We start from the raw sequence: 12915 nt of genomic DNA, 5'->3' as shown, positions 1-12915 counted from the left end.
CTTTCTCCCTGTCTGACAGCCACTACTGTACTTTCTGTATCTCTATGTATTTGTCTGTTCTGGATATTTCATAGATATGGAGTTATACCATATGGCATTTTGTGTCTTTCTCTTGACCTAATGTTTTTAAAATTCATCCATGTTGAAGCATATATCAGCACTTCCATATTCCATGCTTCAGTATTCTGCATTTCAAATTGATGAATGTGCTGTTTGTTTTCACTTTTGAATATTGAGATTGCTATGAACTATTCATTTAGATATTAAATTTATATTCTGATTAAAGTGGTGCATTACTGGTTTCTCCATCACAAATGTAATATTTTTTTCTATTTAAAATAATACTTGTGGGGAGATACTACTGTACTATGAAAATGTTCCATTTGTCATTGAACTTTTACCCAAAAGTTTTAGCATCTGTTGATTCTCACTAGAAAAAGTTATTACTAAGATGGTTACCAGATGGTGATATTCTAATTTAATATTCCTTCCACCTGTCTATTCATTTATCTCAGTATGAATTCTTAGATTTCACTTTTTTCCCCATGTTTTATAATCAAGTGTGTGTGTGTGTGTGTGTGTGTGTGTGTGTGTGTGTGTGTGTGTTTTCTGGATTTGGCCATTGTGAGGCTTGAAATTTGTCCATTTCACTTAGGCCTGTGTTCATTAGATGTGTTCCTATCATTTTCTTCATTTCTTCATTTTGTGCACAAAAATTCCATTCACATCACGTACTTTTTTCCTGACTCAATCCTGAAATTAGTCATTTCCCCAAGGAAGCTAGGTTCATTTTAGTGGAGAATATTTAAAAACCAGGATTAGGGTACTAGGCATGTTTATGTTTTTTTTGTTTTGTTTTTGATGTACTTCTTTTTCAGATCCTCTCGGCAGATACAGCCAGAAAATATGCAAACATGCACACATCTATATCCATTTATAGATCTGGGTATATATCTCTATTTTATATATCTGTTTCTCAGTATTTAAATGCTGCTTAAACTGCCTAATGATGTAGTATACCATTATAGGGTTTATTTCAGCTTTCTCTTCTTACACATTTGTAAATCCCTTTTGAAAGGGAGAAACATAGATTCCATTTTACATTTCACATATTGAAAAATGTATCTGCATAGCAGGTAGTAGGGGCTAGATCTGTTTATTCTAGTGTATGTCTGGAAAAAAGTTGCAGTTTTAATCACTACCTTTTTTGTTTGCTTTGATTTTTTTAAAGCAGTAATAGATCTTATTTATTTTTTATTGGTTCTTTTTAGTTATATATAACAATAGGATTCATTCTGACGTAATTATATAAGCATGGAATATAATTTGCTCTAATTCAGTTCCTAGTATTTTCCTTTTCCTCCCCTCCTCCCTCCCTGTTCTCTTTCCTCTACTCTACTGATTTCTGCTGCTGTTTACTTATTGTTTTTAAAAAATTATTATCTTGTGAATGTACATGATGGTGAGATTCACTGTGGTATGTTCATATATGTACACAGGAAAGTTAGGTCAGATTCATTCGACTATCGTAGGAGCAGTTTTAGGCTTATAGAAAAATGGTTGGAAAGTTCCCAAATTGTAAGCAGTGCTGTCATAAACATCTTGCATGAGTGTGGTACATTTGTTACAATATGAGTCAATGTTAATGCATTATTGTTAACTAAAGTTTGTAGTTTTATGGGGGTTCACTTTTGTGTTGTACATTCTTGTGAGTTTTTACAGATGTATGATGACATGTATTTATCATTACCGTCTCATACAGAATATTTTTACTGCCTTAAAAATCACCTTGTGCTCTATCTACTCATCCCTCTGTCCCTCCTCCAGAAACCTTGGCAATCACCGATTTTTCACTCTTACCATAGTTTTGTTTTTTCTATATTGTCATAAACTTGGAATTATAGAATATTTAGAGTTTTTAGTTTGCCTTCTTTCACTTAGCAATATACATTTAAGATTACTCCATGTCTTTTACTGGCTTAATAGCCTATGTCTTTGATTGCTAAATTCTATTATATGGATACCAGATTTTATTTATGACTTCACATAGTGAAGAACATCCTTGTTGCTTCCAGATTTTGACTATTATGAATGAAATTGCTATAGACATCTGTGTGTAGGTTTTGTGTGGACTGAAGTTTTCAACTCATTTGGTAAATAGCAAGGAGTACAATTCCTAGATTTTACAGTAAGGCATTGCTTGGTTTTAGAAGAAACTACCAAATTGTCTTCCATAGTGGCTGTATAATTTTTTCATTCCTAGTATTGATGAGTGAGAGTTTTTCTGCTGTACAACCTTGTCAACTTTTGATGTTGTCAGTATTTTGGACTTTAGCTGTTCTATAGGATTGTAGTAGTATCTCATTGTTATTTTAGTTTACATTTCCCTGATGACATATGTGAAGAATCTTTTCATATACTTATTTGATGTTCCTATGTCTTCATTTCAGAGAGTCTCTTCAGATCTTTTGCTCATTATTTTTAATTGGGTTGTTCGTTTTCTCAGTGAGGTTTTTTTTCTTTTTCTTCTTCCTTTTGCTGCATTTTATATTGTGCTTTGAGATCTAGTTTATTCAGCTCCAAAAATTTTAATAAAGTATTTCTTTTTTTTTTTTTTACATTTGTAAAATTAGAACTTTATAGTTCAACATAGTTCTTAGGTTTCATCCTGATAAACTCATACACGTATGTAAGTCAATTTCAGTTTTTCTTTGACTTTTAAGGGTTCTTTGTATATTTTGGATATTCATCCTCCTATCAGCTATTTGATTTGTTGTGCTTTTATTTTTCTTAGTCTGTGACTTGTTTTTTTTTTTTCATTCTCAGAAGTACGTTTAATAGAATAAGTTTTTGACTTAATAAAGTGCAACTTACCAATTTTTTTCTTCCTGATTTATGTGGTTGGTGCTGTATTTAAAAAAGTTATCACCAAACTCAAAGCCAACTAGATTTTCATCTGTGTCATTTTCTAGGAGTTTTTGTATTTTGGGTCTGTTAACTATTCTGAGTTCCTTTTCTTTTCTTTTCTTTTTTTTTTTTTTAATAAAGAGGTATAAGGTCTGTGTATAGATTTTTTTCTCTTTTGCATATGATGCCCAGTTGTTCCAGCAGAATTTTCTTGAATAGATTGTTCTTGTAGAAATGTTTTTGCTCCTTTGTCAAAGGTCATTTGAATATATTGTGTCTTTCTGGTTCTGTATTCCTTTTTATTGATTATTTGTTTATTCTTTTGCCAGCACCAGATTGTTTTGGTTATTGTAACTTTATAGTAAGTCTTTAAGTCAGGCATTGTCACTTTTTTTTGTTATTCTTTTAAAATTTATTTTATTTTATTTTATTTTTTGTGGTACTGAGGATCAAACCCAGGGTCTCATGCGTGCTAGGCAAATACTCTACCACTGAGACACATCCCCAGCCTTCTTTGTTATTCTTAATATTGGATTTCCTATTCTACATTTTTTGCCTTTACATTTAAATTTTAAAAATCAATTTGCTCTTAAGTATTATAGAGTATTCTTTGCTCCATTGAACCAGGCAACCCTATCCTTTGTATTTCCATATGAATTTTAGAATCAGATTGTCAATTTTTTTAATAGTTTTTAGATGTTGATAGACCTTTATTTTTATCATTTATATTTGGTGCTGAGAATTGAACCCAGTACCTCACACATGCTAGGCAAGTGCTGTACCACTGAGCTACAACCCCAGCCTCTGGATTGTCAATTTTGAAAAAGAAAAAAAGCCAGCTCAGATTTTGAGAAGGAGTGACTTGCATTTGTAGATCATTTTGGAGAGTATGACCATCTTAACAATGCTGTTTTCCAATCCATGAACATGGGATGTCCTTTCATTTATTTAGGCATTCTTAATTTCTTTCTTCAATATTCTCTTGTTTTTAGAGCATAACTTTTGCACTTCTTTTGTGAAATATATTAACAAATATTATTTTTGATACTATTTTAAATTTAATTATTTAATATTTTTGGACTGGAGTTTTCATTGCTAGTATATTGAAATATGGTTGATTTTGTGTATTCTTTTATTGTGCCACCTTGCTGAACTCATTTATTAGTTCAAGTAGTTTTTCAGTGGATTCTTTAGAATTCCTGTGTTCAAGATAATCTCATCTTTGAATACCAGTGGTTTTATTTCTTCTTTGCAATATTGATGCCTTTTATTTACTTCTCTGTAACTTCCAGTATAGTTTTGAATATAAAAGCAGATGTCTTATTCCTGATCTTAGGAAAGTTGCATTCTGCATTTCACCATTAAATATGCTAACTGGGTTTTTTATAAAAATGTCCTTTGTATTAGTTTTCTTTACCACAAAAATTACTATAAATTTGATTGCTTAAAATAACAGAATTATTCTCTTTCAGAGGTCTGGAGGCTACAAGCTTGAAATTTATGTGCCAGCAGAGTAATGCTCCCTCTAGAGGTGTTGGAAAAAGTGTTCTTTCTGTTGTTAGTATTCTTGAGCTTGCGGCTGAATCACTCCAGTATATGTCTCCATGGTTACATTCCCTCCTTCTCTTTTCTGTGTCTTTCGTAAGGATACTTGCCATTGGATATGGGCCTCCTGAATGATTTAGAATGTTTTAACCAAATCCTTATTTAATTATATCTTCAAAGACACTTTTTCCAAATAAGGTAGCATTGGTAGGTTCTGAGGACTGGGACTTGGATAAATTTTGAGGGGTGGGACATAATTCTGCCTTTATAAGGTTGAGGAAACTCTCTTATAGCACTATTTTGTTGAGTGTTTTTTTAAATCATGAAAGCATGCTGGATTCTGCCAGAAACTTTACTTCTGGTTTGTGGCATAGGTTTTTATATGGCTTATCTTAATTTTCATTTATATCAAAATATTCTCTAATATTCTTGGTGTTCCTCCTCCCCAATATTTTGGGGATTGAGCCGAGGGCTTTGCACATGCCAGGCAAGTCTTATACCACTGAATATATCCCCAGTTACTCTGATATTCTTGTGATTTCTTCATTGACCCATCGATTATTTTGTAATGTGTTGTTTTATTTCCATATTAGTGAATTTATCAAATAATTTTTAGTTTTTTATTTCTAATTTTATTCATTATAGTTAGAGAGCATACTTTATATGATTTTAGTCTTTGCGAATTTATTGAGGTTTGTTTTTGTGATGTAGTATGTGGTCTATATTAGACAATGTTCCATGTGTACTTGAGAAGAATATGTATTTTCATGTTGGTGGGTATAGTATTCCATATGTCTTGTAGACCTAGTTGGTTTATGGTATCATTTAAGTCTTTTATTTCCTTGTTTATTTTACAGTGATTTTATTTATTTTATAAATAGAATTTTAAAGTCAGCTACTATATTTAACATATCTATTTCTCTCTCGTCCTGTTGGTTTTTGCTTTATGCATTTTGGAGTTCTATGGTTAGGACAAACATGTTTATAGTTGCTCTGTCTTCTTGAAGATATTTCAATGTTATTCACTGTTATTATGGTCTAAAAACATTTTTAATGTCTATTTTGTTTGATATTATAGAGATTCTTATATTTGTTGTCAAAATACCTTTTGTATCTTTTTATTTTTAATATATTTACATTTTTAACTTAATTTAAAATTTTTTTTAGTTTTATGTAGACATGTATCTTTATTTATTTAATTTTATGTGGTGCTGAGGATCAAATCTAGTGCCCCACACATGCATGGCAAATGTTCTACCACTAAGCTTTAGCCCCAGCCCCTCAACTTAAATTTGTTTAATGTAGAATGTACAGTTGAAAACTATTTTTTGTCTTCTAATCTTTGCCTTTTATTTATGCATTTAATGCCATAAATTTAATGTTATATTTGAATAGTTGAATTTATGTCTGCTACTTACTTTATTTTTTACATGTCTCATATCCTTTTGTTGCTCTATTCCTTCTTTACTGCTTTTTTTGCATTAAGGGAATTATTCAAGTATAACATTTTAATTGCTCTTTCAAAAGTGATTTTTAAAAAATTTCTTTCCTTGAGTCGATTGTAGGGCTTATTTTACATATCTTAATCTATTAGAACATACTTCAAGTTTATACTAGCTTCATTCTAGTGAGAGATAGAGATATTAAATTTATAGAACTTTATTCTTTCTTCCATCTTCCTTTGTTATACATATAACATGAATACATGATGCAAACCCAACTATGTATTGTTATAACTTTTACTTTATGTAATTTTAAGTCTTTTAAAGAAGCTAAAAGCACAAAGAAAAACAAGTGTATATTTAAAGGTTTTTATATGGCAACCTTGTTATTGAATAATTTTGTATTTTTTTCTTTTGTTCCTTTTTATCTGTGTGTATGTATATGCTGTGGATTAAACTTAGTACCCCGTGCATGCTAAGTACACTATCATGAGGTATTTCTCAGGTCCAGGAATCATTTCTTTACTTCAAAAGAGCTTTTTTCCATTTTTCTGTTTGTGAAATATATTTCTATATCTTTTAGCCCCAACAATCCAAATATATATGTATTTTCTTGTATAAATTGCTTTTCAAATGTGTTTGGAAAAGACAGTTGGAGAAATATGCTTTTGTAATTTGTTTTTTAGTTGTCTTAGCTAGCATTCTAGGGTTGAATAATTATAAAACTGAATTAATTTCCTTGAGTATCTTGTAAGGTTGATCTACTACCAACAAATTTTTAGTTTTTGTCAACCCGGCAATGTCTTTATTTGGTAGTCATATTTGAAAAAATAGTTTTCTGTGTGTTAGAGTCTTGGTTGACTTTTTTTTAAATTCAGTATTTTGAATATGTCATTCCATTGCTTTCAGGCCCTTATGTTTCCGCTCAGAAGTCAGCTGTTAATCTCATTAGGATTCTCTTGTGTGCAGAGTCATTTTTCTCTGCTTATTTCAAGATTTTTCTCTTTCAACATTTTTACAATTATGTATCTGAGTATAGAATTTTATGTCTTTTTTTCTTTTCTGTTTGGAGTTTGCTGAGTTTCTTGAATGTGTGAATTAATGTTTTTCATGAAATTTGGAAGTTGTAAGCTGTTGTTATTATTTTCTTATTTTTTTGTTAACATGTATTAATTGTATATTAATGCAGTTCCATGTGATATTCCAGTACGTGCATACAGCGTACACAGATCAAATCCACTCTCCCCACACTTGTAAACCTCTAGTAATCATTGTTTTATATTCAGCTCAACTGTTTTTTTAAACTTGTACACATGAGAATATTGACACTTCTCTTTATGTGTCTGATTTAGTTCACTTAACATAATGTTCTCCGCTTCCACTCATTTTGCTGTGACAGGATTTTATTCTTTATGACTGAGTAATACTTAATTGTGTATATCTGCCAAGTTTAGTTTATCGGTTCATTCATTGATGGGTATGACGATGATTCCCTATTTTAGCTATAGTAACGGGAGTTGCAATAAACATGGGCATGCAGATATTGCCTATGTATGTTGATTTCATGTCCTTTGTGTACATAAGGAGACTTGAAATAGTTGGACCACATGATAGATCTATTTTTAGTTTTTTGGAGCCTCCATACTGTTCTCCATAATAGCCATTTTCACTTACATTCCCACTAACAATGTATGAGAGTTTCTTTTTCTGCATATCCTTGCCAGCATTTGTTATGCTTTGTTTTGAAAATAGCAACAACAAAATTTTTTTTCAGCTTTCTTCTCCCTCTTCTCTGTATTGGTATTCCCAGCCAGATGGTGTACTTAATGGTGTTCCACATTTTTCTGAGATTTTGCTCATTTTCCTCTCTGTTCTTCAGATGTATAATTGGTATTGATCTATCTTCAATTTCAGTGATTCTTCTGCCTGCTTACAGGAATGCCAATCACTCCTCTAATAAAATTTTCAATTTCAATGATTACACTTTGCAGGTCAGAATTTTCCATTTTTCCATAACTTTGATATCTGCTGATATTTCATATTTGTAAGATGTTGTCTTATTTTTTTTCTTTAAGCACTGTTTACTTCTTTGAGACTACTTGTAATAGCTGCTTTGAAGGTTTTTTTTTTTTTATTAAATATATTTTTTAGTGTATGTGGACATGATTCCTTTATTTTATTTTTATGTGGTGCTGAGGATCGAACCCAGGGCCCCACATGTGCCTGGCAAGCGTTCCACCACTGAGCCACAGCCCCAGCCCTGCTTTGAAGTTTTTTACATCTTATATCGAGGCCCTCTCTTGCCTACTTTCCTTTCCTGTTATGGGTCACACTTTTCTGTTTCATTGTATACCATAATGTTTCCTGAAAACCAGAAATTTTAGATAATTTATTGTAGTCACACTGAAACCTGATTCCTTCTTCTTTTCCAGGACCACTGTTATTTTATTTATTAAGTCACTTGGTTGGATTCTAGTGAAATCTGTTTCCTCCTCCACATGCATATTCTAATGTTGCTCCTTAGAGTGTGTAGCATGGGGATACACCCATTCATGCTGGGCTTATGGTAGTTTCAGCAGGGCTCTCTGACTTTTTCTCTGATTTCTCTAAAGCTATCTGCTTTTGTTGTTATCATATCCAGCTGTTAACCTACACTAATTGCTGACTGATTGTTCTATTGTTTTCAGCAAGGCTGGGGGACACAAACAGCTCCACAATCTAATTAAATTCAATTTGAGGGCTTTATAGGGGTTGTCTTTGAGGTCTGTTCTGACCATAGGAGGGCTTTTATTAGCAGTCTTTCCCCGGGTTCTCTGTTAAACTACTGACTGGTTTGCAGTGCAGCTTACTGTCCATGTGTTTGAGTCTGCAATTAGTCTTAGAGTTTTCCCATTCTCTATTTCAAAAGAAGTCAGTCCCTGTAGGAGAGCTTTGGAGTTCCTTATCTTCTTATTGTGCCTTTCTTCCTAAGCAAAACCTCTTTGCTGTTGCTCTGGGGTTGTAGGTGGATGAACTTAGTGGCATGGTTCCCATTGGATAGTATCACTCACTGCTTTATGTGCAGGGGATTACATGGGGATTGTAGCCTCTGGCATTCTAAGCTTGCCTTGTCTGGCTTAGAACACCTGCCTTCTGAGTGAGGTAGGATAAACAATATTGTTCTTGGCCTGGTGTGCCTGGTGGGTAGCTAGCACCTGTGAATTCAGCTTGGGTAGGGGAAGAGCATCCAGATTTCTCATGCTTTTTCCTGCAGTAGAGCTTCTGTAACCCAGAGCTGGAGGGCAAGAAAAATGCTGGTAGCCAGATACTCTCAGTACGATATCATTGGCCTGAACTAGGAGCTAAGGAAGGAAGGACCTTTTTGTTTTTGCCTTCCTCACCTGGGGTGGAAATTCTGTCATTCTGAACTGACTGTGTGTGGAGGAGGATAAGGATGAGGACAAGTAATGGAGTATGTAATGGATCTGATGCCATTATACTGTTATGTTCTTATCAAAATTTAGTAGCCATTCTTGAATAAAAGTTTCTCACTGTTGCTCTTAAATTTTTCTGAGACCTTACATTAAAAAAAAAAATATATATATATATATATGTATGTATGTATTTTACTAACTATAGTTATTTCCCTGGGGAAGGTGCTTGAGAAACTCCTCCTGTTGTCATTCTGTAAGTCAGCCTTATAATTTTTTAAGCATTAAATAGCATTAGAATCCACAATTTTAGAGATATTACTTATACTAACTATATATACTATACATATTGCTTGTTTGTACCAGGTTATTTATTCATAGTAGTTATAAAATATTGATTCATATTGTCATTCACCTATGTTATATATTCATTCATTCAGAAAAATTATAATTGTGAGTATATATTTATAGTACTTTCAATTACATTTTAATTTAAAAAAACGTTAACTTTACCATTCTCAAAAATGCATTGTAATTTTAACTTTTAGTTACACACAGAAGTGTGGATGTGTCCCAAAACAATCTTGAGCAAAAGAACCTACACACAAATGAGTAAAATGTACACGTTCCATTTATGTCAAGTACAAGGACAGCAAAGCAAACCTATGCTCTTAGAATTGGAATAGTAGTAATGTTTGGTTTCATTTTTTATCTAGGTGCTGGTTATTAGCTGGGTTCATCTTGTGAAAGTTCATTGAATTCTAGACGTATGATATCTGCATTTTTTGCATGTTATATTTAAATAAAAAGTTTAAAAGTTTATTAAGGGGTCCATATGAGTTCTATAGTTTCAACCAAATAGAATTTAGTGTAAATTTACTATAGTTAACTTTTTACTTGTTTTGGTATTTAAAAGCAATGATGTTTTGCATGTTAAGTGAAATAAGTGAGACTCAGAAGATCAAGAATCATATATTTTCTCTCATGTGGAAGCTAGAGAGAAAAGAAAAAAGGGATCTCGTGGAAGATAATCAGTGGAAGAGAGAATGGGGGTCAGAGAGAGGGAGGAGGGAAGGGAAAGGGAGGTCCTGGGGAAGGAAATTGACCAAATTATGTTTATGTGCATGTACAAATATATCACGATGAATCCCACTATTATGTATAACAATAATGCACCAATAAAATTTTTTAAAAATTATGATGTTTTGGTCCTCTAGTTTAAAGAACACTTGTTTCCTACCTTTATAAATGAAAAGATAATTCAAAGTATGAATTATTTTGAGTTTAAGCAATTCTGTTTGATAATGTTTTGAAAAGGATTTTAAGATACTGAGAATCTTCAGTTTTTTAAAAATATTGAAGCTTAAGTGGTCATTTATAAATGGTTAAGAAAACCATGGTTTTTCCACAATTTCAGAAAAATTCTATATGCAAATTCAACCCTTTATATAATTTATATATATAATCAGGGAGGTCTCTTTATCCTTTGTAATACATTTTTAAATTTTATTCTGTAGGACTATTTTGAAAGAAAGTGGGTTTGCCAGATATCTTCATTCAGCTGTTCTTATCAATGGAGCTATGCTTATTTTTGGAGGAAATACCCATAATGACACTTCCTTGAGTAACGGTGCAAAATGTTTTTCTGCCGATTTCCTGGCATATGACATAGGTATGTATCTGTTAGGATTGTACAAAGCAGGAAATATCAGAAAATTTCCACATAAGAATTGTCAAATACATTATTGACAGCATGTGTATATGTCATTTTAGAGGTAAATTCAGTGGTAGATTACGAATGGCACTCTTCTATTACAGCATAGTAGTAGTAATGTAGAGACGGGAACAGAAATAGTGGAGTGAGTTAGTGATGGAGACAGAAGAATGGTGAAATCTAGCTTCAAATGTCCTTTTTGAAGTCTTTTGTATAATGTATCCCTCCCTTTGTGAATACTGTATCAGTTTATTTTGTTAACTATATTAATTTTGACAATAGATATAGAGTGCTGTCAAATTATGTAAATTTCAAATAGTAGTAATGCATACATTTTAGATTTAGTTGGAGTGAGAAAACTGAATTTGTATTAAATATACCAGATACTAAATAGAGGAATCTGCGAGACCTAGAGAAAGGAGTATGGAGAAGGTGCAGCTAAAGAAGTAAGATTATGAGACAAAATGGAAATGTATAATAACCTCAGAATAAGTAAGATTTCCCCCCAGAGATTCAGAAATAAAGTACATTTATATTATTCACTTAATTTCAATTATGCAATTGTCCTATTGATTTCTGAATATTCAAATAAATGCACTTATTGAAATACTAAATTTTGCTATCCAGGAGCTCATTGTAATGACATCATTCCTTCTCTATGTATTATATTATTGAGAAAATGTAGGTGATATTTAAATATATTTAGCAGTACTTAAGAGCACCTTCCATGATGGCATAATGTAGTATACCAAATTCAGAATATCAAGGAGCATTTTGATAAGAAAAATAAAGGAGACCAAAAAATACCATGTTGAATAGATGTTAGAAATATACATATGCTCTTAAGCATAGTCTGCTCTGATAAATTATTTCAAGTGGCAGCATATGAAGAAAATTATGACTATTAAGCACATTGATATTTGTGATATTGTAAATTTGTTTGGAAAGAAATTACCAGTAATAAAGTTAAGTATGTAAAACTGTGAGCGTTGGTCTGTGATTAATCATTCAATCCTAAATAACTCTAAATAACTAAATCTTTACTTTTTTTTTTTTTTTTTGAGTGGTACTGGGAATTGAACCCAGGGCCTTAAGCATATTAGGCAAGTGCTTCACCATTAAGCTATGTCCCCAGCCCTTTTTATTTTATTTCAAGGTAGGAAAGATCTCACTATAAATTGTCAGTGCTGGCCTCAAATTTGTTATCCTCCAGCATCAGGTTCTGAGATAGCTGAAATTACAGGTGTGCACCACCAAACATGTATAGTATGTATAATCTTAACCTTTTTTTAAAATCTTAACTTTTTTGAAATAATAATTTGACATGGTGACTAATGATGAACATGAGACTGTCTCAGTATTTAAAGGCTCATAAATTAATATCTGGGATCCAGAAAAATGGTTCAGATGAAACAGAGTCTAGGCTGGCATTGACCTTGTTATGATTTGTCATTGACATACTGAGGCTGTCAGTATACTATTCTGGCAATGGTGATGAGATAGATTATTTTTCTGGAGGAAGATTAAAATTGTATTTATTTGTTCATTCATTTTTCTTCTAGGGGAAAATGTTAGGAAAAGTCTAGAATGTTGTTATTGTTAAAAATCCACCATGTGGAATTCCAGACTTTAAAAAAGATTTTTCAAAGACCTTCCACACAGTGGCTCTACTTTGATGAACTATTTAAGATTGGCTATTTGGTAGCTGACATATTGGGGATTTATTTTTGTTTCTTCCATATTGTTGAAGATTATATCTCAGGTCTTATGTGTCAAAAAATCTTACTAAGGTAAAGAAATATTAGAGGATTTTGTTTCAGAAAAAGAGAGGAAGAAAGAGGTTAGATTATCATTATTCTAATTAGTACTATTTTTATTAAATTCCTTGTTACCATAG

The 12915-nt window shown here is 32.0% G+C and overlaps 1 protein-coding gene across 1 annotated transcript in view; it reads left to right on the top strand.

Annotated features, from left to right (window-relative positions):
* Positions 1-12915, top strand: part of ATRNL1 (attractin like 1) — a 746355-nt gene that overhangs the window by 104572 nt on the left and 628868 nt on the right. The window contains 1 exon segment of the mRNA XM_079136646.1: positions 10822-10976. Coding sequence (XP_078992772.1) covers positions 10822-10976 — 155 coding nt within the window.

The sequence above is a fragment of the Sciurus vulgaris genome, assembly GCF_902686455.1.
Source record: "Sciurus vulgaris genome assembly, chromosome: 4".
NCBI lineage: Eukaryota > Metazoa > Chordata > Mammalia > Rodentia > Sciuridae > Sciurus > Sciurus vulgaris.
This window is presented reverse-complemented; position numbering and strand designations above follow the sequence as displayed.